Here is a 27,042-nt window from a genome sequence, read left to right on the forward strand (position 1 = left end):
GCCTTGCCTCAGCTCCAGCCTGCAATTGGCGCCCTGCTGGAGCGGCCCTCAGCTGCTCCACATGCCACACCAGTGCCAGCTCCAATGGAGGTGGACCTCAGCTTCCCAGCTGCCAGTAAGGACCCAACCAGATATACTACCAGCTCTCCTCCCCTTCATGGTGGGGAATACTGTGTCAAGGCTTTACATCTACGCAGCCAGCACCAACAACACAGTGAGCTCCCTGCCACCGTTGGATGAGCAGCAGGCAGCAGCAAGTCATAGTCTTAGCTCACTATTTGTTTCATAGTTACAGTCGAGGGACATGAAAGGGAAGCAGTGGTTGGGAAGGGAGTAAGACAGGGTTGCAGTCTCTCCCCGATGTTATTCAATCTGTTTATTGAGCAAGCAGTAAAGGAAACAAAAGAAAAATTCGTAGTAGGTATTAAAATCCATGGAGAAGAAATAAAAACTTTGAGGTTTGCCGATGACATTGTAATTCTGTCAGAGACAGCAAAGGACTTGGAAGAGCAGTTGAATGGAATGGACAGTGTCTTGAAGGAGGATATAAGATGAACATCAACAAAAGCAAATTGAGGATAATGGAATGTAGTCGAATTAAGTCGGGTGATGCTGAGGGAATTAGATTAGGAAATGAGACACTTAAAGTGGTAAAGGAGTTTTGCTATTTGGGGAGCAAAATAACTGATGATGGTCGAAGTAGAGAGGATATAAAATGTAGACTGGCAGTGGCAAGGAAAGCGTTTCTGAAGAAGAGAAATTTGTTAACATCGTGTATAGATTTAAGTGTCAGGAAGTCATTTGTGAAAGTATTTGTATGGAGTGTAGCCATGTATGGAAGTGAAACATGGACGATAAATACACTCCTGGAAATGGAAAAAAGAACACATTGACACCGGTGTGTCAGACCCACCATACTTGCTCCGGACACTGCGAGAGGGCTGTACAAGCAATGATCACACGCACGGCACAGCGGACACACCAGGAACCGCGGTGTTGGCCGTCGAATGGCGCTAGCTGCGCAGCATTTGTGCACCGCCGCCGTCAGTGTCAGCCAGTTTGCCGTGGCATACGGAGCTCCATCGCAGTCTTTAACACTGGTAGCATGCCGCGACAGCGCGGACGTGAACCGTATGTGCAGTTGACGGACTTTGAGCAAAGGCGTATAGTGGGCATGCGGGAGGCCGGGTGGACGTACCGCCGAAATGCTCAACACGTGGGGCGTGAGGTCTCCACAGTACATCGATGTTGTCGCCAGTGGTCGGCGGAAGGTGCACGTGCCCGTCGACCTGGGACCGGACCGCAGCGACGCACGGATGCACGCCAAGACCGTAGGATCCTACGCAGTGCCGTAGGGGACCGCACCGCCACTTCCCAGCAAATTAGGGACACTGTTGCTCCTGGGGTATCGGCGAGGACCATTCGCAACCGTCTCCATGAAGCTGGGCTACGGTCCCGCACACCGTTAGGCCGTCTTCCGCTCACGCCCCAACATCGTGCAGCCCGCCTCCAGTGGTGTCGCGACAGGCGTGAATGGAGGGACGAATGGAGACGTGTCGTCTTCAGCGATGAGAGTCGCTTCTGCCTTGGTGCCAATGATGGTCGTATGCGTGTTTGGCGCCGTGCAGGTGAGCGCCACAATCAGGACTGCATACGACCGAGGCACACAGGGCCAACACCTGGCATCATGGTGTGGGGAGCGATCTCCTACGCTGGCCGTACACCACTGGTGATCGTCGAGGGGACACTGAATAGTGCACGGTACATCCAAACCGTCATCGAACCCATCGTTCTACCATTCCTAGACCGGCAAGGGAACTTGCTGTTCCAACAGGACAATGCACGTCCGCATGTATCCCGTGCCACCCAACGTGCTCTAGAAGGTGTAAGTCAACTACCCTGGCCAGCAAGATCTCCGGATCTGTCCCCCATTGAGCATGTTTGGGACTGGATGAAGCGTCGTCTCACGCGGTCTGCACGTCCAGCACAAACGCTGGTCCAACTGAGGCGCCAGGTGGAAATGGCATGGCAAGCCGTTCCACAGGACTACATCCAGCATCTCTACGATCGTCTCCATGGGAGAATAGCAGCCTGCATTGCTGCGAAAGGTGGATATACACTGTACTAGTGCCGACATTGTGCATGCTCTGTTGCCTGTGTCTATGTGCCAGTGGTTCTGTCAGTGTGATCATGTGATGTATCTGACCCCAGGAATGTGTCAATAAAGTTTCCCCTTCCTGGGACAATCAATTCACGGTGTTCTTATTTCAATTTCCAGGAGTGTAGTTTGGACAAGAAGAGAATAGAAGCTTTTGAAATGTAGTGCTACAGAAGAATGCTGAAGATTAGATGGGTAGATCACATAACTAATGAGGAAGTATTGAATAGGATTGGGGAGAAGAGAAGTTTGTGGCACAACTTGACCAGCAGAAGGGATCGGTTGGTAGGACATGTTCTGAGGCATCAAGGGATCACCAATTTAGTATTGGAGGGCAACTTGGAGGGTAAAAATCGTAGAGGGAGACCAAGAGATGAATACACTAAGCAGATTCAGAAGGATGTAAGTTGCAGTAGGTACTGGGAGATGAAGAAGCTTGCACAGGATAGAGCAGCATGGAGAGCTGCATCAAACCAGTCTCAGGACTGAAGACCACAACAACAACAGTTTAATTCTTAATTTCTTTGCAAGTTTTGGGTACTTTCATAGTTTAATTCACAAATTTCTGGTTTATTACAGTATTTGAGAGTTGTAGCATTGCATTTTAGTACCCATATAGTGTAAATTCCCATAGTTGTCAGTCACCTGTTTGTTTTGAACACCTTGTGAGATAAAAGAGAGGAAAAAAATTGCTAGGGATGGATAGGGACTGAGTCTGTTGTGTACGGATTCAGGGGGAATTGGCCACCATCCGTAATCAGCTGGGAGCTGTGTTGGCCGTGGTTGACAGGCTCCAGGCTGTTGCCCTGGGCCACGGTGACATTGGGACACCCGAGGCAAGCGCTTTGGCGCCTCTGGAACCTGTAGCACCGCCTAGGATTTCTGATGACACTGTGCCCTCAGATTCGGACGTCCCTGCCAGTCGATACTTGCCTGATGGTGACTGGCGAACTGTGGCGGGTTTGCGAATCCCTGGACAGAAGGCGAAAATTGGTGCTGGCGGCAAGGCTGTACCCGTACACCTCCATAACAGGTTTGGGGTACTGCCCACTGCTGAAAATACTTATGAGCCAGCAAGGGCGGCCTTGCCTGTTGCAGCAGTGGCAGGTCTTCCTGAGAGGTCTGGACAAACGTAGAGGGTGGGATTGCTTGTCATTGGGAGCTCCAGTGTTAGGCAGGTGATGGAGCCCCTTAGGGATATGGCAGCTAAGGACGGGAAGAAAGCCAAAGATGGTGGCTCACATCGGCACTAATGACGTGTATCACTATGGATCAGGAGAGATTCTCTCTGGTTTCCGGCAGCTATCTGAGTTGGTGAAGACTGCCAGTCATACTAGCAAGATGAAGGCAGAGCTCACCATCTGCAGAATTGTCAACAGGACCAATATGGACCTTTGGTACAGAGCTGATTGGAGGGTATAAATCAGAGGTTCAGACAGTTCTGCGACCATGTGGGCTGCAGATTCCTTGACCTATGCCATTGGGTTGTGGGGTTTAGGGTTCCACTAAATGGGTCAGGTGTTCACTATACACAGGAGGTGGCTATACGGGTATCAGGGGCTGTGTGGCATGGACTGGGCAGTTTTTTAGGTTAGACAGTCTCGGGAGGGATCAAAAAGGGCTCTAGTCTCAAAGGGTGCAGGGCAAAGAAACAATGAGAATCGACCAAGCAACAGTCAGTACTGTAGCTGTAAACTGTCGTAGCTGTGTTGGAAAAGTACCACATCTTCAAGTGCTCATAGAAAGCACTGAAGCTGAAATCGTTAAAGGTACAGAAAGTTGGCTAAACCCGGAGATAAATTCTGCCGAAATTTTTACAGAGGCGCAAACTGTGTTCAGAAATGGTAGAATAAATAAAGTAGGTGGTGGTGTGTTTGTGTCTGTTGGTAGTAGTTTAACTTGTAGTGAAGTTGAAATAGATAGTTCCTGCAAATTACTATGGGTAGAGGTTATAATCAACAGCCTTACCAAAATAATAATTGGCTCCTACTGACCCCCCAACTCAGATGATATAATAGCTGAACAGTTCAAAGAAAGCTTGAATCTCATTACAAATAAGTACCACACTCATACAGTTATAACTGGTGGAGACTTCAATCTACCCTCGATTTGTTGGCGAAAACACATGTTCAAAGTCGCTGAACAACTAGTTCATGAGCCCACACAAATTGTAAATGGTTGCGAAAACACACTTGACCTCTTAGCCACAAATAATCCTAATCTTATAGAGAGCGTCATGATGGATACAGGGATTAGTGGAGAAAAGGTCATTGTAGCGAGGCTCAAAACCATATCAACCAAAACTACTAAAAATAAATGCAGAATATACCTATTTAAAACAAGCAGATAAAAATTCACTTGATGCCTTCCTAAGGGAGAGTCTCCATTCCTTCCAAGCTAATTATGTAAGTGTAGACCAGATATGGCTCAAATTCAAAAATACAGCATCAACAGCAATAGATAGATTCATACGGCATAAGTCAATAAGAGACGGGATTGATCCAACATGGTACACAAAACACGTCAGAACACTGTTGCAGAAGCAATGAAAAAAGCATATCAAATTCAGAAGAACGCAAAATCGCCAAGACTGGCTAAGTTTCATGGAAGCTCGAAATTTAGTGTGGACGTCAATACGAGATGCTTTTAATAGTTTCCACAATGAAACATTGTCTCAAAATATGGTAAAAAACCCAAAGAGATTCTGGTCATATCTAAAGTACACCAGTGGCAAGAAACAGTCAATACCGTCACTACGCGATAGCGACGGAAATGTTACTGATAATGGTGCCACTAAGGCGGAGTTACTAAATACAGTTTTCCATAATTCCTTTGTGAAAGAAGACAAAGTAAATATTTCATAATTCAAAACCAGAACAACTGTTAGCATGAGTGACATAAAAGTAGATATCTTAGGTGTTGCAAAACAACTCAAATCACTTAAGAAAGGCATGTCTTCTGGTCCAGATGGTATACCAATCAGGTCCCTTTCAAAGTATGCAGACACAATAGCGCCTTTCTTAGCAATCATATACAACCACTCACTTGACGAAAGTAGCACAGGTCATACCAATATTCAAGAAAGGAAATACGAGTAACCCATTGAATTACAGACCCATATCACTGACCTCAATTTGCTGTAGGATTTTGGAGTATATACTGTACTCGAACATTATGAATCACCTTGAAAAAAATGACTTATTTATACATAACCAACACAGATTCAGAAAATATTGTTCTTTATTCCCATGAAGTCATGAGTGCTGTCGACAAGGGATCTCAGATCGATTCCATATTCCTAGATTTCCAGTAGGCTTTTGATATCGTTCCTCACAAGCAACTATTAGCAAATTGCGTGCATATGGGGTATTGTCTCAGTTGTGTGACTGGATTTGTGATTTCCTCTCAGAGAGGTCACAGTTCATAGTGATGGACAGTAAATCATCGGGCAGAACAGAAGTGATATCTGGCATTCCGCAAGGCCCTCTGCTGTTCTTGATTTACATAAATGATCTAGGTGATAATCTGAGCAGCCCCCTTAGATTGTTTGCAGATGATGCTGTAATTTACCGTCTAGTAAAATCATCAGATGGTCAATTCCAATTACAAAATTTCTGTATGGTGCAAAAAGTGGCAATTGGCACTAAACACAGAAAAGTGCAAGGTCATCAACATGGGTACTAAAAGAAATCCGATAAATCTTTGGTATACGATAAATCACACAAATCTAAGGGCTGTCAATTCAACTAAATACCTAGCGATGGAGAGCTGCATCAAACCAGTCTCAGGACTGAAGACCACAACAACAACCTAGGGATTACAATTACGAGCAACTTAGATTGGAAAGACCACATAGATAATATTGTAGGGAAGGCAAAACAAAGACTGCCCTTTGTTTGCAGAGCACTTAGAAGATGTGACAAACCCACTAAAGAGTCAGCCTAGATTACACTTCTCCATTCTCTGCTGGAATACTGCTGTGCGGTATGGGATCCTTAGCAGGTAGGATTGATGGAGGACATCGAAAAAGTGCAAAGAAGGGCAGCTCCTTTTGTGTTATTCTGCAATAGGGGTGAGAGTGTCACTGATATGGTACATGAGTTGGGGTGGCAGTCACTGAAACAAAGGCAGTTTTCTTTGCGGTGAGATCTATTTACAAAATTTCAATCGCCAACTTTCTCTTCTGAATGCGAAAATATTTTGTTGAGACCCACCTATGTAGGGAGAAATGATCATCATAATAAAATAAGAGAAATCAGAGCTCAAATGGAAAGATTTAGGTGTTCCCTTTTCCCACGCACCATTCGAGATTGGAATGGTAGAGAAGTAGTACGAAAATGGTTCGATGAACCCTCTGCCAGGCACTTGAGTGTGAATTGCAGAGCAACCATGTAGATGTAGATGTAGATGGGTTAGGTGGCCATGGACCTTGCACACGCAGCTCTCCAGACAAGTTATGGTCACACTCCGCCCAGCCACCATGTGGCAACCCAAGCGCATGCAGAGGTCACTGGCCCTGCAGACCCTTTCTCCTCTGTGGACCACATGACCAAAAGCAGTATATGTACTATCTTGGTGCTGGGGCAGTATTTAGACCAGCACCTGAACTACGCTCAAATAGTTCACTCCAAGTAAGTTTCATGGACCAGGTGCCAATTGTGAAACCATCCTACTATTAGGATCTTACTCTGGAGCTGCAGCTACAACAACATCATTCACATCAACATTCACCTCCAGGAGCTGCCAGCTATGGACCTACATCATTTGTGGCCTCTACACTGAAGAGACATGGCCTCTGACGCCGTGGCCAGCAGTTTTTCACCAGCAGTACACTGGACTTATACTTTTGCACATCTCTTCTGGACTTTGATTATGGCATGTTTAGTGTATTGACATTGGATTTTGGTACTTTCAATTTACTGAGACATTTTCAGGCCTTCAGATATTATTGTTGATCTTTCAGTATTCAAAAAGTGACTTGTTTTCAATTATTTTGTTCCAAACTTTTCAGTATGCTGAATCTGTTCTTCCAGCAAGCAATCCTTTTTCAATTTCTTCACGTGTGTCCTGTGGCCATTTTGCCTTTGTTTCCTTGCACTTTCTTCCTGTTTCACTCCTAAGTGACTTCTATTTCTGTATTCCTGCCTTTTCCTGACCATTTTTGTACTTTCTTCTGTCATTGATCAAGTATTTCTTTGTTACCTAAGGCTTCTTCACAGTTACCTCCCTTACACCTACATTTTTCTGCCTAGCTTTGGTAATTACCCATTTTAGAGACTGCCCATTCCTTTTCAACTGTGCTGCTTACTGTAGCATTTGACATTCAGTGACCATCAAACAAACATCATCATTCCTCAGTATCCCATTTCATTCCATATCAAATCTTCCTGATGATTTTCTTATACTTCAGCATGCTCATCATCACTACATTGTGGTCTGAGTGTATATATGGTTATGGGTAGCATATACCATATAATTCAGTATCTTATTTCAGAACCTCTCTCTCAGCATGATTTACAGAAGCTCACATGTTTGTGTGCCTCCACGCCATTTTCCAGTTATACCTCTTCCTCTTGTGCTTTATGAACAATGCCAACTGAAGTTTACTGCAGAATTATACTAGTCTTTCTCCTCTCTCATTCCTGCTATGAAGTCTATATCCTCCCATAACACTGTTTTCAATTCTTTCCCCCTACTGCAGTGTTCCAATTCTCTGTCATTCTTAGATTATCCCCTCCCTTTACATACTGTGTTACCTGTCATATTCTCATATGCTCTTCCTAGCTCTTCATATTCTGCTTCTGACATCAGCATGTGTAGATGAATTATTGTTGTTGGCTTTGGTTGGATGATGATTCCGATGAGAATAATCTGATCACTGAATTGCTTAAAGTAACTCACTCCCTGACCTACCTTCTTATTTGTAATGAAGCCTATTCCAAATATACTATTTTTTGTGGGTGTCGATATTACCCTAGATTTGTCTGATGAGAAATCCTTATCTTCTTTCAATTTCACTTGACTGATCCTCACTACATCTAGCTTGAACCTTTGCATTTCTGTTTCCATGTTTTCTAGCTTCCCTACTAATTAACAATATTAACAACTGTTAGAGAATGGAACAACTTCCAGCATTGTGCCAAGGCATACAAAATGGCAGTTGTTTGCCCTTTTAATTGGCAGAGTTTCTAATAAGCAAATTTTTAGTGCCCTTCACATTGACCAGAACATTTTACATCATATAAATATAAGTAGATACCTAATTGGCTATTCTCATGTGGCCTAATAAGTGTCCATGTTCTTTTCTTAGAGTGATTACATGTTGTCCACTCACATTAATGTGACCACCTGTTAAAAGCCTAAACAACAATCTTCTGCAGTACAGATTGCTGCAAGACATGCAGGATGAGAGTCAGTGAGGTTCTGGAAGGTGCCAAAAGGGATGTGGAGCCATGCTGGCTTCAGTGCTGTGACCTGCTGTGCTAAGTTTCTCAGTTGAGGATCCATGGCACAAACGGCCTGATCGAGGTGGTCCCACAGATTCTCAATTGGGTTTAAATCCAGGGTGTTTGGCGGCCAGGAGAGTATGGTAAACTCATCCTAGTGCTCTTCAAACCATGAACATAAACTGTGAGCCATGTGATACATTGTATTGGCGTGCTGGTAGATGTCATCGAGCCAAGAAAAAACAATCTGCATGCCGGGGTGGACATAGTCCCCAAAGAAGGGCCATAAATGAAATCAATATGCTAATCAGTGTGTACTTCACGGATTGCATTATAACTGATTCAGACTGACTATGGACCGATTTATATGCAAGTCTGGCATTACCTCATCACAGACTGCTCCTGATCACAAACATCTGGATAGTGGCACCACAGCAGTTGACAGAAATGCTGCATCAGCTACTCAGCTTCCATAGCTATGTCAGATTGTGGCAGTGCACTTTTCATGCCATTTGTACAGTGTTTTCCCCTCAGAGGTATTACAGTAATTACCCATAATTTAAAATTTTGTTTGTTTCTGATTACTGATTAGTTTCTTTTCTCTGTAAAGGATCCTTCAATACTAAAACCAAGTTACAGTTATCCTTTCTGTTTTGATGTCAAAATCTTCTCTTTTACATCTCTTCACTTTTTCTTTTGAAAATATCGCTTAAGTCACAGAATTCTTACTTGAATCTAGATTACCTGCTCATAATATGCTTGTGAATCTCAGCACTAAAAGAATTTTTTTTTTCTAAATTAAAAAAAAAAAGACTTATAACTCTCTCTGAATGGACACTACATGAGTGATGAAAAATAATTAGTATTTTCCAGCAATATTATATAAGATGTTCACAATGTCACTTGAGTTGAAATTAATTAGTATTATTTTGTGTAGTTTCATATTGTACATAGGTGACACTATTCTGTTACAATTGGGAAGAATTAAAAGTATTTATGTTGCAAAGTAGGGAACATTTCAGAGTAGCTAACATGAGTTTGGAATCAATCAATTATGTGCTTAATATTTCAAAAAACACTGTAAATATAATTTTCATTTAAATTACTAAAGTTAATGAGAGTGTGAAACTTTACCAACCTGTCTGATATTCCATTAGTCTCATGTAATTTCCTTTTTAATTGTCCTCATACGATTATTCAAAGTGGTGAACAGTTACAGGATACACAGAGACACAACACTAAAATTTACATTTTCATTTTCTTCCTATTTATTAATATTAAACCCAGTTAAAACATCAATTTCTTAACATAGATTGGCAAACTAAATGTATTATAAGTGGTTGCATGAACTCACATGTGACATAATAACAAAATATCTTGAAAACAACTTTATGAGCAGGCTGACTGTTGAATCCTACATGTTGAAGACCGACTAACAATATACATAGTCACCATTCTCGCTGAATGCTAACTACTGACTGATTGATAATTACATAATGAAAACCAAATACTGAAAATAAGATGTGCACTCATTAATGACTATTTACCCGATCATTAACAGCCTACATAGTAATTGTGCTACTTGAATGCTAACCACTGACTGACTGGAAATCACATGAAATCTTCCAAAATCTGTCAAAGATTATTGCTTTTTTTTTTTTTTTTTTTTTTTTTTTTTTTTTTTTTTTTTTTGCAACTCAGTGTTTCTGCTATAGGTTATTTGTCTCCTTTACTCCAAAAGTATATACATCCTGCCATAAATTGCCTTACTAAAGTTTATTGAAATATAGCTTAGGCTGTGTAAGAATATGAGGATTTCAAGGATGGATACTACATGAACCACATGTATAATAGAAAACAAAAAAAGCTATTTAAGGAGTAGACCTGCAGTAAATGGAAGTATTCCACCTTGCTGTGTCTTAAGTGACTACATTGTTTAACTTCTTGAATTGCCTGGATTTGAAATGTGAACTGGCATCAAAAACACATTTGCATGAATTTAGCATGAGTTACACATTTGTCAAGTAAATTTTACAGTTGTGTCAGTGATATGCTACTGCTCACTGCACACTGTGTCTTTTACCAGTCACTTATGTTATGGCACTATTCCTCTGGGGTAAAGAAGTTTTATTTGACAAAAAGACAAACATGTGCATTCTATAGAGCAAAATGAGCCTTGTAGCTCACATCCGCAAAACCTAAAAATACCAACAATTCCATCATTGTTAGTACTGTGTAACTTGGAATTCATAAAGAAAAACCAACAGAAACATAAACTGTGACAACCTGTTCATTAATAAACTCATGTTGCAAACAGAAAATGGGCATACAATTGCCAGACTTAAGAAAATAGTTAGCACATATATTGTCTCACGGCATAATGCAAACAAAGGCATTAGAAACACCACATGCAAACAGCTTACAGGAAAGGAACAGTTGTTTTATCTATGTTATATGATTTGAACTTTCTAAATCTTATATTATACTTATGGAACATACTACAAAATAGGATTGTAAATAAATATACCTAGCATTTTTTCTGGTGTATTCTGCAAACACTGCACAGAGGTCTGCAAAGTGTTTTTCAACTGTCGATATTCTTTCTTGAATGAATTTTGCTTGCTGCTCACTGCGAATAGAAAATTTAAGAGCCATCATTCACATATTTTTAATAAATTAAATGGTCGATGAATTTTGAGGTAGTATGTAACAAAAGAAAAAAGAAAAACATGAAAACAATAAACTATAAATGTGGAAAATGTTTAAATTTGGTAGGGATTAAGCTCATAATCGTATTTCATCCCTGTCACCCCATTTCCTTCTCTTCTTTAAATACCACCCATTTATGAATTCAGTATTATTTGACTCAATGGAGAGCAAATCATCACAAATTGAGATCTTTGCTTGTTTACAGGTGAATGCCACCCACAAAGGGTTATGGCAGTTGAAGGACATGTACCACAGAATTCTGTTTCCACTGGGAATTAACAGTAGTAATGAAATTAATAAGAAGAAAGTTAATACTCCAGACAATAGCAATACATGAAGTTTACACTCTGTGTTACTAAATGCAAAATCACTGCAGTCACAAACACCTTTATTTTTATTTGTCTTCAATTTGAGAATAGGGGTCCGTAAAACTGTCGGTTTGGATGACCTTAAAGAAGCCTTTGTAAGATGTGGAGATACCTATTTTCCACAATACTCTTACTGCTACATCTGCTAAATAAAGTATTTATTTTAGGTGCAGAAAATAATTTCATGCTTCAAGGTTTGGCTGGCTGTAAGGGCAGTTGCTCCATCCTGTAGAAAGTAACTGTAGGTCTTTTTCTCTTCTGTTAATGCTGAAACAGATGATTTCAAAATGATGGCAATGTAACGTGCCAGAGTCAGCATCTGATGAAAGAAGATGGGACCAATTATGTGCAGACACTGCACACCAAACCCCAAGCTTCTGATCATGCAATAGTGTTTCATGGAAGTTGTGCAGATTCTCTGCTGCCCAGAACCTATGATTCTGTGAACTGACATAACCACTTACGTGAAACCAGGTTTCATCAGACATAAAGACCAGAACAATGGCCAAGCTATTCATTGTTATCTCAGTGAACAGCCACTCACAAAACCGGAGGCACTGAGGAGCATCTACTGGTTTTAATGCGTGAACAACAGACATTCAGTATGGATGCTTGCACATGTCCAGGTGGAGCATTCATCTGCATGATCGATGTTATATGCTGGCCTCCTATGACAGTCATTGGATTGATTTTGTAGGACTCTGAATCATCTTCTGGTGAACTGCAGCCCCGTTTTATGATGTGTGAGGAGGTTTCGGACTGTTTTTTGACTTATTCCAAACAGATCCTGTCTGACACCATTTTCAGACTAAGTGTTGCATGACACTCTTTGCTGGCACTTTAACACCATTAAACTTCTTAGCAAACAACTGACCAAACGGTTTCCACAACTTTGTTGGCACGTAACTGAGTTATGGCAGCTTCCAAGAGGGCACACGCGTGATCCTACCAGCACCACTTGTGCATTTGTTCCATCAACTCTGGCCCTCAACGTATCATCTTTGATGGGTTATATGTTCCCTGTGGGACTGTATGGTGGTGAGTGGTGTGTCTGACATGGATCTGGACAGGTGTGCCTGAATATTTGGCATCCTAGCAATTTTAGCGAGTTAACGCTTGACCATTGGGCTATGGGGGCTCAAGTTTTCCTGTAGTGTTGACCCTTGCTAGGAGTGAGTTTAGTGGGTAAAGGGGAACTCTCATCGCATGTAACCTGGTCCCTATATGTGACAGTGAGTTGTAGTGTGCTAAATATGCCAAGATGTATTGAATAACTTGTCAACCACGAGCAGCAGTGCAGTATTATCCAGTGCCTACCTGGAGTCCTGAAGATATTGGTCTCCTTGGCATTTGTTTGAAATTATCTATGAAGACTATTTAGTAAGTACTGCATTGAAAGACTGTTAATTCTGCCCAATGCGAGTTAACCAGAAATCCAGTTTCTTTATGCCTATTGGTGACCTAATTAATGCTATGTGTCTCAATTTGGAGGTTTCTGTCTGCGCCAGACTAGTATTTTGCAATGTTAATATTGACTATTTGAAACTAATGATGTAATTTGTATTTGTGTTTGTAACGTCCCCTTAGAAAAATTAATGAATTACTGTGCTGATAAACCTCTTACATTATTTGATTTTCAAACAGCTGAGCAAAACTGAATGTTCTCAGACATTTCTCTCTTGACTTATTCTGATCAACACTAAACTGACAAACAATATTTTTAGCACAACGCAATCTGACTTTCAAAAACCCCTACAAAAGAATGGCCCTGACTAACAATAACCTATACCTTTCGTGAATCAATTACCTCACAAAAATCTTTGTTATTAGAAGTCCTGGGGCGAATTGGATTTGGCCTGTAACTGAAATTGTATGTGCGCAGCCTAAAGGTATGCATGTTTGGGTCGCGTGTGTGTGCATACTTGTATTTGTGCACTCTCTTACTATGTGTTCAGCAGCCCTTCAGGTTATAGGTACAGTTTAACCAGCCATCTGCCATTTGATGTGTATCCCAATTACAGAGTCTATTAGCCCCTAAGAGGCCCTAGTAAAGATATACCTTGATTTTTTTAAAATCTTATTTAAATTATTATCTAATTATTCTTTTAAATGGCCTTGTACATTGCTTCTTGTTATTGCTGGGGAGATTTACTTGCAGTGGTTATGAGTGGGCAGTTCTGATGCTGAACTTTTGATAGTTATATTTTCAACAGCCTGTGTAAGTATTATTGTGTATGTTAATTTTTATCAAACTTGTTTTGCTGTTTGATGTTGGTATGTTGACAGCCTTGTATCTGCAGCAGTTGATACATTTACTGTTCTGCTGGTGAGGGGCAGGGACGTGTTTTCCTTCTGCTTTGCCAGCTTTCCTGTCATTGCACGAGGCCTAAGTGTTGGCAGGTCACACGTGATTCTGCAAATCTCCTGTCCCAGCCTCAAGTTGAGTAGTTTGTTGTTATTCTTTTTGTATCGTGCCACAGTGGGGGTGCCAATGGATTAGGAAGTAACTGACTCAGTAACTCTTGTTATTGGAAGGCCCTTGTGGGCATGTAATGAAAGTCTCTGGGCAAACTGAACAATGAGTTTCTTGATTTCTTAAAAAATTAAGGGTTTAATTGTCATTATTATTTTAATTGCGTTTTAGGAGCCTGGCAATTTAATTAAGTACTTAACGTGGTTTATGTGGAACACAATTGGTGTCAATCAGTGAAGTACTACTGTTGCTTTTTTTTTAGTTGTGGGTAGCCTTTGGGCAGCTTGGCTGTATCTTGTCTGTATCAGAGCAGAATAACCAGTGGAGATGTATGCATTTTCACGTTTTTTATTTAATGCTTGTTGACCTTATATATAAATCCTGTTGTGGGTTAGCCCACAGTTGTGATCCAGTTACGGGAACAGGGTGCCACCGCAAGTTTATTTCAATACTTAACTGTTTGTAGTCGGGCCTTCACTGTGTTGCACAGTTGACATTTTTGAGCACTATTTCTAATTTTATGTATGATGCAATTGTCCTTATACATTATTAATTTCATTTAAAAATCTTAAACATTTCTATGTATTTCGTAAGAATCTTGGTGACTGTCAGGTGTCTCGTGATTGCATTGTTATTAAATAAAACTATTTGTTTGGGAATGACAAATGACTATCAAGTTTGGCCACCCTTTCACATATCTTCACTAAATTAATCCCAATCCTTGTTCTTGGTCTCAGTAACTTTTTATAATGAATACCTGCAGGGGCAGTGTAAAGGGGGGTGGGGGGGCTATGGGGGCTATAGCCCCCCCCCCCCCACCCTTAATGGAATACCATTTTATACTGGATAAAATGACTTCAGAAATCAGCGATTATATTACTTCAACAGATTCAATCATTTTTTTTATAATTATGTAGCAATATGGGTTGCACTGTATTTCAAACACATTTTAACAAAGAATAAGAGCGGCAAACAGCTTACTATCTAAACCAATAAATATCATTTAACTTAAAATGGGCGTCTTATTATTTATTAATATACACTGGTTGTGTATTAATGTACCACTTGCAATAATCAAGAACGCTAAATATGCCAGGTATGCCTACCAACACTTAAATTGCTAACCCCAGACAAAAACTTAGAAATCGCCCGACATATGGGTCAAATCGTATTATGTTCCCGGGCACATACAATCTGTAGACGCGTTGCAGTGCTGGCAACGCCAGCGGGCGCGCGTCACCTACCGACGAGAATTACAGGAATTTGTGAAAGCGCGTTATAGTGACGTTCATGTTTAAACGTAGTACGCGTTTGTAGTAAGGAATATGAATGTAAAGTAAGTCCGTTTTAATACAGCTCAATGAATAGAAGGCAAATGATATTTAAATTATTCAGTTGTCTGTCGAGCGGGGCGACGTCGCGGTGTATACGATCGCCGATTGGTAGCGGCTTCTCATTATCTCAATAAAGAAGTAAGGAAAACACAGGGTGTTCCAAAAGGATCTTTACAAATTTCAGAAAAGTGTTAAAAGGTGATGGTTCATTTATATATGCATAAATTTGAGGGGCAGCATCTGATATTAAATTTTAAAAACCAACCAAAAATTGATATGATAACCGAAAAGTCCGACAGAGAATGTAAATAAAATAACTCAAACCCCGAAACCGAGTGTAAAATTCATTTAACGGCTGCAACCGAGTGAAGAAACCGACTGGACGAAAAAACAATCGACTGACCAATCGATTGTTAAAAACAGTCGGTTGTCCTTCCAACTCTTCCATCTGTTATTTATTTATTTATTTATTTGATTAGCCATCCGTAGACATTTTGCAATGTATGGATGTTGTCAGTTTGGATACAGTGATTTTTGCAGATACATTGACACTTTTATGTGCATTTACAGAGTATACAAATACAATGACATTTATCACTTAAATTACATTCAAACAATTAAATATTCACTTATTGTTTAGAAACAGTGTTCCTGAAAATATAGTTTAAGGGTTTTCTGTAACAGTACATGTTGTTAATTTCTTTGATGTCCTGTGCAGCTTGTTATACATTTACAGAATATACAATACAATGTCATTATGTCACTTAAATTACATTCAAACATTTAAATATTCACTTACTGTGTAAAAACAGTGTTCCTGAAAATACAGTTTAAGAGTTTTTCTGAAACAGTGCATGCTGTTAATTTCTTTGATTTCCTGTGGCAGCTTGTTATACAATTTTACACCCTGATACAAGAAACTTTTTTGGGTCTTATGCTTGTTTCTCCTATCTAGATGAAGGCAGTGGCTTGTTCTTGTGCTATAGCTGTGTAAAATGCTGTTTGTACTATAATTCACTATATTTTTCTTTATATATACTATAGTGTGGAACATAAATAAACAGGGAACAGTTAGAATACCAAGTATTTTGAATAGTTCTCTGCAGTGAGCCCACTTACTGCTTTTAGTTATAATTCTCACTGCTCTCTTCTGCACTTTAAAAACTGTTTGTAAGTTGAGTACATTATTTCCCCAGAAAATTATCCCATAGCTTATGACTGAATGTACATAGCTAAAATATACAGTTCTTAGACATTCATCGCTGCATACTGAGGAGAGAACTCTAAGTGCGTAACACGTTGTAGATATCTTTTTTGTGAGTTTTTTAACATGTTCACTCCACCTAAGCTGGCTGTCAATATGCAACCCTAGGAATTTTGTGGTGGGCACTTCGTCTACAGAGGTGTTATGTAGCTTTAACTTTAGGGGACTGTTTTTTCTGTTTATTCTAAAGCGTATGCTATTTGTTTTCTTAATATTTAAGGTCACTTTATTCTCTGTAGACCATTTGTAGACATCTTTCAGTGATTCATTACAATTTTCCAACATTTGTGCTGATGTCTCACTGGTGATTATAATATTGCTGTCATCGGCAAACAATATCTTCTCTCCATGTCGGATATATTGTGGAAAGTCATTTATATAAATCAAGAACAACACCGGACCCAGCACACTTCCCTGAGGGACCCCAATATTAATATGCTGTGGATCTGACAGGTGTTTTTCTATGAACTTTGATCTACTGGAGACATGCGAGATCTCTACCCACTGTACTCTATTTTTAAGGTATGAATGGAACCATTTGTTGATTACCCCTCTCACTCCTAGTGCTTCTAACTTAAGTAATAGATTCTGGTGGTCAACTGTATCAAAGGCCTTTGACAGGTCAAGGAATATGCCAGATACATAGTTGCCTTCATCCAGTGCTTCTAGAACCACTTTAGTGAAATGTGCTATTGCCATTTCTGTATCTCTGCCTGGTCTGAAACCAAATTGGTCATTTGAAAGAAGGTTGTATTTGTTTAGATAGCTCATAAGTCTGTTCTTCATTATGGACTCTATTATTTTGGAAAATGATGACAGTAGGGCAATTGGCCTGTAGTTCTCAATGTTTTCTACATCATCTTTTTTGTGTAGAGGTAAAATTTTTGCATGTTTCAGATAATCAGGGAAACAACCGGCTTTGAAAGATTCATTTATGATATTGGTTAGGGGGGCTTTGATACTATTTATGCATTTTTTCAGCACAGACATTGGAATTTCATCTAAACCTGCTGAATTTTTGCTCTTTAATTTCCTTACCACATTACATACTTCTTCCTCAGTAGTGGGTAGCAATACCATTGAATTTGATGTATATTCCCGTGTTCGTGGATTATGAGATTTTGAAAAATTTTCCTGTAACTTTGTAGCTATACTACTAAAGTAAGAATTAACAAAGTTTGCTAGTTCTTTTGGGGTACTTGTTAGGTTTTCTTTGTTCCTAATTTGGGTGTTTATTTGCCTTTGTGTTGCTGTTCCTGTCTCTTGTTTCACTATAGTCCATGTAGCTTTACTTTTACTTTTAGCTAGATTTATTAGTCTATCATTGGCCTTTTTTTTTTGCAACATTGAGCACCTTCCTATAGATTTTTTTGTAGTTTCTGTAGTAATGAAGAAAATCTGGATCACTGTTGTTGTTTTTTATAGAGTTTAGGTATTTAAAAGTTTGGGCAGATTTTCTAATTCCTGTGGTAATCCACTTATTTTTGGTGGATGTTCCAGTAGAACTTAGTGCTTTGGGGAAGGCTTCTTCGAATATTATCTTAAACTCCGACATGAATTTGGAGAATGTCAGCTACAGAATTGGAAGCGTCACAGGCTTGTGCATCTAGAGTCTACAATTTCGACAACACAATTTTAAATAACCCTTCCTTCATGTTACTGAGATTTTTTACTAGTAGTTATTAGTTTAATTAAATAAGAGTAGTGCTATTAGGTTTAATCGATAACTAATGGTAAGAATACAGCTGGTTGAAACATAAAAAGTGAGGTCAATTTTTAAATGTACCATTCGCCTATAAGGTGGTAAAATATTTTCTGCACAAATCAGCATTATTTAATTAATTTTTACTGAAAAATAACACTTTATTGTTGTTTCCAGAATGAGAATTTCACTCTGCAGCGGAGTGTGCGCTGATATGAAACTTGCTGGCAGATTAAAACTGCGTGCTGGACCGAGACTCAAACTCGGGTCCCGAGTTCGAGTCTCGGTACGACACTCAGTTTTAATCTGCCAGGAAGTTTCGCTTTATTGTTGTATTTTTTTTTACTAAAGCTGGCCATATGTATTTTTGATATTAATAATATCGACAAAATTTGTAAGATGTGAGATGGTGGTTGCTTATTCTATGAATGAGGACACAACTGTGTATGCTGTAATGACATTTGCTTAATGTTGCAAACTTTTCACAGATGTACATGCTTGTACACAGTTTACAATGTGACAATGTTAAGACAACTGTGAAAATGCCGCATCTTGTCCTCTGAAATTTAACTAATCCTAAACACAACAATGTTAAATTTTATTAGAAGTTTCTTTATAAAACTCTCCTTTTGTTAAGCGATATTCCACTCCGCCAACCCTTCCCCCCCCCCCCCTCCCCCAATTAGCCCCCCCCCCCTAGACCGACTTCTAGAACCACCCCTGAATACCTGCTGCTCCACTGTGAGTACTGTCATCCCCTTTTCACTGTTCCACGCACACTGAAGACTACTTCACACTGGCCATCGTGTCACATAAAGTCCTGTCCCATCAAAACATTCTGCAATGCATTTCAAGTGGCGGCATGCGTACTGAATGTCCCGTCCCATAACGTCACGTCACTGCACTGTCAAGTTTTCTCAGCAACAAAGTTTTGACGGCTGACGTCATCCGTCCGTTATTGATCACGGGACACCCAAGTTAAAGATGGCGCCGATATGCAAGTGTAGTGACGCTTCTCTCTCGCTAAAAAGGCAAAAAAATGAACAGTTCTTCGTGTAGAGAATGTGAAAAGAGTGTGATGAAGGGTATTCTGTGTATCAAATGCAAATTCTGGTTACACGAAAAGTTTGCGAAAGTAAATCTAAAGTTCGTCAGCGATGCTTTTCCGTGGACATGTCACGGTTGTTTACGTGACGAAACGGTCGATCTTGCAAAGTGCAGTTGATACAAAAAACGAAATTATAAAGTTACTACAAAGTGACATTGAGGCATTAAAAACCGAACTTTCGATCATCAAGAAAGAAAACGATACATTAATACAAGAAAGAAGTCCTGTGTGTGTAAAAGCCATCAAACGGAAAAGCAAGAAGATCGCGAAAATACGAGTGACCGATCGGACTTTAAAAACAACAACATTTCAAGTGTTCCCGTTGATGTCTCGGTAAACTCAGTAAGCCAAAAACCAGAAGATAAATATACATGGAAGGTGGTGACATACAGCAAAAGGAAAAACAAGGCGACAGATACGCAACAAAAGGAAAATGACTTTTTAATAATTGGCGGTTTGCTGCTGAAGAAAATCGCTGTCCCCAATTGCAAGATCGACGTACGACCTGGAATTAGAACGCATCAGCTCGGTAAACATTTTAAAAATATGGTAAATGCAAGACAAGATACTACAGAACCAGATTCTGAAACCAGACATAACTATAAAGGGGTGTTTATACATGTTGGAACGAATTCGTTAAGGAGCAGCAGTGAGGAAGAAATGGCAAACGAAACGTGAAACATGATTCGTTCTGCAAGAAATATGTATGCAGGATCTCGGCTGATACTTAGCCGAATCATAAACAGAAGGTCGGTGAGTGAAAAATATATCGCCAAAATAACCTGTGCTCTTAAAGAACAATGTGATCGCCTTGGGGCAATTTTTATAGACCCAAACAAATTCCTATGTGAAAACTCACTAGCGAAGGATGGCTTGCATTTAAATAGACTGGGGTCTGTAACGTTCAGCAGAATGTTTGCAGATGTCTGCAAAATCATTAGAAGCAAGGGAAGGGGGTGAAAAATCATGCACTCTAGCTGGAAAAGAAAAATATAAGCACCATACAAAAAAAGGCGATACTAAAGAATTTGCCCCAGAATACAGTTCACAAAATGTAAACCAACAAAAGCAAAATTACATAAAAGTACTTCATCAAAATATTCAATACTTTGGTAACAAAAAATTAGAAGCAGAAGTATTCCTGAGTGAAGTAAGACCAGACGTATTATGCATAAGTGAACATGGACTAACTGAAAGTAAAATACATAATGTTGCAATAAAGGACTACAAACTAGCTAGTTACTTCTGCAGATCTAAATATAAGGGTGGTGGCGTTTGTATATATATTAAAATAGGTACTCTATCAAAGAATGTAAACAGTGAAGCTGCTACATTGCCCATAGCCAGAGAAAAAGACTTTGAAGTTACTGTTATAGTGGCAGAGGATTTTAGAGTGTTTTGTGTGTACAGGTCACCATGTGGCAATATTAGCATCTTTCTGAAAAAAATTGCTACCTTATTGAGAATGAATATGAAGAGAAATCTTATTATATGTGGAGACTTCAACATTGACATGGGAAAAGACACAAAAATAAGACAGGATTTTGAAGAATTGTTAATACAGCATAACATGAAAGTAACAATAACTGCACCAACAAGAGTGACTTCACAAAGTGAGACAGTTATTGACAACATAATTACTAATATGTGTAACTATGAGTCACATAGTTCATACAGAAATATCTGATCATCATGGACAACTAATCAGCTTTTGCAGAAGTAATGACACAGTATCAGAACCAAAACGAACAACCAAAGAAATTGGGATCATCGGTGAACAAAATATCAACATCTTTAGAACAATGTTAGGTAAGGAAACCTGGAACGAAACTCTACAGGCCCAGAGTGTAAATGAAAAATATGATGCATTTATTTCAACAATTAAGTACCATTTTAATGTAGCATGTCTCAAAGTAAAGAGACAAGAAAGGCAGCAGGATAAAACACAGTGGATTACGAGTGAAATACTAGAACAGTGAAGGAAGCTTCAGGATGTGAGACGGATGGGCGAAGCTGAAAACTATAAAATGTTAAAAAAGAAGTATAGAAAGACAATAAGAGAAGCCAAAGCAAGAGCAATTAACACCACCATAGCGAAATAAAAAAAAAACAAGGCAAAGGCAGCTTGGAATGCAATCAATGCTGAAAGAAAGGAAAAGGATGGGTCAAACAAAGAAGAAGGTATTAGGTCAATTAAAATAGACAACACAGCAGTCACAGATGGTATGGAAATAGCAAACATACTGAATAATAACTATATCAGTGTAGTAGAAAACTTAAAATTGGAAATAAATAGTAAAAAAGAGAAGGGTATTAAGGTACCAAAAAGATCATGCAGTACTATGTTCTTAAGACCAGTCACAGAAGATGAATTGCGGAAAACTATACAGAAACTGAAGTCCAAGAAATCAGCTGGTGATGATGAAATATCAAATCATGTAATAAAGCTGGTATGTGAGGAGATAATAACACCACTGCTGAACATAGCAAACTGTTCTTTCAGAGATGCAATTTTTCCAGAAAAACTGAAGATAATGAAGGTACTGCCTGTGTACAAGAAAGGGTATAAGGATGATCCCAACAACTACAGACCAGTTTTGGTGATATCAGTGATGTAAAAATGTAAGCTAAAGGTGTAGAAAAATAAGTGATAATGAATGACATGTCTTATATTACACGTACATTTACTGCACATAATGTAATCTTACAGGATCAAATAAAATTCAATTCAATTCAAAAGCCCCGATGTATAGCCATGAACAGATATCCCTATATCGTTTGTTGTGGTTTTAGTGGTTAACATCAGTTGTTTTTTGTTCATTATTCACTATAAAACTGTGACGCTTTCTTATTTCCTTTGTTGAAATTTATAGTAAATGACGAAAGATTAATTGAAGCAGTGAGGCAGCAGTCTGAATCGTATAACATGAGCATGCTAAATTACTAGACCTCTATTAGATTTATGAAGTGGATTTCTGTACATACTGGTACGATATTTAATATTTTACAATTAAATACATGGAATATGGCTGCAAATTGAAGTGAGAAAAGTACTGGGGATAGAATCACATTGATTAGTATGAGGAATTTACTTGTATATCGTCAAGCGTTTGTAGTGTTTTGTGAAGAGGAGTCCTGAAACCTGCGGACACTGCAAGTTGTTTGTTTAAACATGTGTTTGTGGCTGGCTTATTTATTGTTAAGTAGCTCTCTGGATTGTGTGTGAAATAGTTTTGCACACCACAATGGTGACTATTTATGTAATTTTTACTAGCTAGCCCCAGTATGAGTAAGGCAATTGAACTATTAAAATCCAAATACAAGACATAAGAAAACCTATAAATCTCGAGGGGAAAGGTATTGAGTGTGATCTGACTATTGCACAAAAATTGGCACTGACCAATAACGCAACTTAACCTTAAACAAACCAAGTTTTGATGGGATGTGATGGCAGCTCATGACACTGCGTTTCTTTTAGCAATTCTGATTGCAATTTGAGATAATAAATAAAAAAACTGATGCTTGAACTTTCTAAAATATAAAATGAAGATTCATCTTTCTTGAGCTCCTTGTATAATGTGCGAAATACCCTTTCTGCACCCCACAATATTTTTGGACACACTCTTTTTTGTGTTGTTTCTTCTGTCTGCCTTCTCTAATATACAAGCTACCCTGCAAGCTGCAAATCATTTGAGTTCAATAAATATATAATTTTAGTGCAAATGTGGACTCAAATAATAAGCTACCATGCTGTGTATGCGCATTTCACATGAAAGAACAGTTGAAAATCATCTTGAGACTACCGCAATTCCCGCGAAAAAAAACAGTTGAGGACAGCCATTCCAGCTGAGATCACGTGACCTGACTTGACTTGAAGTGCTGTGATGTGACAGACAGTATGAAGCTATGAATATATCTTGACGTGACGGTGTCATGACATGAGGGTGCCATGATGGACAGTGTGAACAGACCCTACGCTCTGAACCAGTGTGGATCATATGGTGAGCATACATGCATACATTCACTTCCAATCGCATCGACTCCTCTGGGCCACTATTATTTGCCCCACCTCGTATAATGATAGGAGTATCTTTGCTTTTAGAGGATTCACTTTCCTAAGATTGTTTAGTTAGGCGTTTACCCCAGGAACAGAAGTTAGAACACGGCATGCCACAAGGTATGGTCATAGAACCCACTCCTCTTCTTCATTTTTGTAAATGATCTAAGTGAAGTTGGTGAGACACTACAATTTGCGGCCGACACCACTCTTATTGCCAAAGGGGAAAGTGTTCTGCCCAAGCACTCATGAAGTCTGATGTACAGTTCGAGAACGCTAAAAAATGGTTCATCGCCAACAAGATCAAAGTAAACGAAGAAAAAACCCAGCGTATGGTATGCAGCCTTGGAAAAAACACGTACTCTGACCATATAGAATCTGTGAAACTGTTAGGCTTCACCATAGACCACAAACTCTCATTAATGGACACACTGTACATGTATGCAAGAAACTCTCTCGTGTAATATACCTCCTACGAAGATTAAAAATGTGATTACAGACCACTTTCTGATAACTGTCTACTATTCTTCGTTCCATGGGCACATTCTGAATGGATTACAGCTACGGGGTCATTCAGCAGGCTGTAAGGATGTGCTGCTACTGCAAAGAAGGCAATAAGAATTATTACATCGAGCAGCAGCCAGGAACACTGCAGACCTTTATTCAGTACATTGGGAGTAATGAATCTTTATAGCCACTATGTATTATTATGCCTCATCCACATAAGGGAAAACCTAGACACCTACAGCAAGAGATATAACATCCATAAACATAATACCCACTGCAAAGAAGACATAAATCTACCAACCTGCTGACTGTCCAAAACAAGAGACAGTTTTCCAGTGATCGCTGTGAGGATATCCTACAAACTAACTGTTGGATTGCAGACCCTGCCACTGGACAACTTCAAGAAACAAATTGCTGAAGGCCTAAAACAACGTCCACTATACTCGGTCCAAGAATTCTTTGACTGTGAAGAAAACGAATGGACACAGTGAACATGACATAGTCTATATACATTACCTGTATAAAGTTTAGATGTTATTCTGTAATTCATTATATTGTAAATCACTTGACTGTAACCTTGATGCAGTCTGTACAACCATGGGTGGTGAATGACGAAGACCTGGTAATAAATGGTAGTAATGAATCATATACTTTCACAACTCGGAAAATTTAGGCCCACACCTCATCTGTTTAACTAGTAAATGATATAAAATGTGTTGAAAAGCACGATTTAGAAACGTTGAATTACACATTTATGGTGATAATGCACACTACTGAAGCTAGTAGTTTCCTTGCATTAACGAAATTTATCCTAATAAGGAAACTTAAATAGAATTTTCAATATTCATGTTACACACAAATCGGCCTACATTGTAACTGTCGGAATTTCAAATACAATTAATTGTTTTTAACGAAATGCGCAATAGTAACGCTAAATATTCTCTTGTGCAACAAGAACAGACACTACTGCAAGTATACAACGTCAGGCACAAAAAAATCTTCTTTTTTAAAATTTTTTATACATGATTAGCAAAGTAATTCCCTTACAAACATCGAAGGAAATTGGCAAATGACATAAATAAAACAAAACCAAAAATAACAAATGTAGAGAAAAGTCCAGAAACGTGACCATAATTTCATGTGCAGAAAGTGATCTTGTGGCATAGCAACCATTGGGTTAAATAATTACACAGAAATAGTACCACATAGGCTTCATAGCCAATATTGGTCATTAGAGTAAAATAATAACATTAAAATGTTGTTGTTGTTGTGGTCTTCAGTCTTGAGACTGGTATGATGCAGCTCTCCATGCAACAGTAAAGCTGCATGCCCTCGGGAAAAGTCACGGCTGTAGTTTCCCCTTGCTTTCAGCCGTTCGCAGTACCAGCACAGCAAGGCCGTTTTGGTTGGTGTTACAAGGCCAGATCAGTCAATCATCCAGACTGTTGCCCCTACAACTACTGAAAAGGCTGCTGCCCCTCTTCAGGAACCACACATTTGTCTGGCCTCTCAACAGATACCCCTCCATTGTGGTTGCACCTACGGTACGGCCATCTGTATCGCTGAGGCACGCAAGCCTTCCCACCAACGGCAAGGTCCATGGTTCATGGACAATGCCAATGATAAACAATGAACATACAATTGCACATTACCCAAAACATGATTCAACTTTCAAATTATGTAAAACTGGATGCACATCTCTTATGTGACTTCGTGTCCACACCCGTTAAAACTAATTTAAATTTAATATTATTAACTCTTAAATAATTATTTTTTGTGAAGGAACCTGGGTGTCTTACGCAGTGGCCATCTTGGAAATCAGGAAAATAGAATAGAAAAATTACAGAAAAATAAGTGTAATGCTGCATTCCCTGAACTTAGAAGGATAGTGTCGAAATGTTAAATTGTCACTGGTACCTCACAAAACTATACAAATCCAGATGAAAGTGAATCTACTATGAAATCCAAGAAGAAGAGTAGTAACGAGACATCTTAGGGTATTCCTAGGTGAATGTCGTAATTTCACAGCAATATAACCACGAAGTCAGGCAGGAGAAGTATAAACATGTTGCACAAAATTATGAAAATCACAAATACGCAACTTGGGCTTCCCTTGAAAACAGTCAGTGCAGGTCACCCATCTACATTTTCATCAGTTACAGGCTATGGCACGAGCATGTGGGCACAAAAATTACAGCATGTGAAGCCAGCTGTAGGACTCAAAAGAGTGATAACTGAGTCGTATGGCTGAGATATTAAGAGATGCCTGCTGTATGACCCCTAATGATGCTTAAGAGGCGCCTATTGTACAAGCATGGATGATGATGATGATGATGTTTGGTTTGTGGGGCGCTCAACTGCACAGTCATCATCAGCGCTTGTACAAAGTCCCAATTTTTACTCAATCCACTGTCACGAATGATGATGACGAAATGATGAGGACAACACAAACACTCAGTTCCTGGTCAGAGAAAATCCCCAACCAGGCCAGGAATCGAACCTGCAACCCTGTGATCCAAGTCAGCAGTGCTAGCCACTAGACGACAATGATTGATGGTTTGTTAGTAGTTCTAGGAATATATCCATTGCATTTGAAAATAATAAAAAGAGGAGGCCTTAACGAGTTGAAGAAAGGCGATCAAACAGAGCTACAAACGATACATATATTTAAAAGGTAACGTAGGAATTTCCTTGAGGTTGCTTACAAACAGTACCGTTATTTACAGGAAAGTTGAAACGCCAGAGGGCTGTAGATGAATGTAGGAAGAGCAGTGTAGAAACATGAGACTAACTAACTCAATAACTGGTATGTCTCAACCCATCTCCCATTACTCAGACCAATGCTGTTTGTCGCTCATTCCCTAGTGGCTTACATAGTGTATTTTCTCGAGAACTCCGCTAAAAATGCTCCCAGGA

General features: G+C 39.4%; 1 protein-coding gene across 2 annotated transcripts in view; it reads right to left on the reverse strand.

Annotated features, from left to right (window-relative positions):
• The window catches only part of LOC126458450 (CBY1-interacting BAR domain-containing protein 1), a 211,698-nt gene that overhangs the window by 151,978 nt on the left and 32,678 nt on the right, over positions 1-27,042 (reverse strand). For both annotated transcript variants that reach the window (XM_050095516.1, XM_050095515.1), the window contains exon 2: positions 11,132-11,233. In XM_050095516.1, coding sequence (XP_049951473.1) covers positions 11,132-11,233 — 102 coding nt within the window. The remainder of the gene's footprint in view (positions 1-11,131; positions 11,234-27,042) is intronic.

The sequence above is a fragment of the Schistocerca serialis genome, chromosome 2 (assembly GCF_023864345.2).
Source record: "Schistocerca serialis cubense isolate TAMUIC-IGC-003099 chromosome 2, iqSchSeri2.2, whole genome shotgun sequence".
In the NCBI taxonomy this organism is placed as follows: domain Eukaryota; kingdom Metazoa; phylum Arthropoda; class Insecta; order Orthoptera; family Acrididae; genus Schistocerca; species Schistocerca serialis.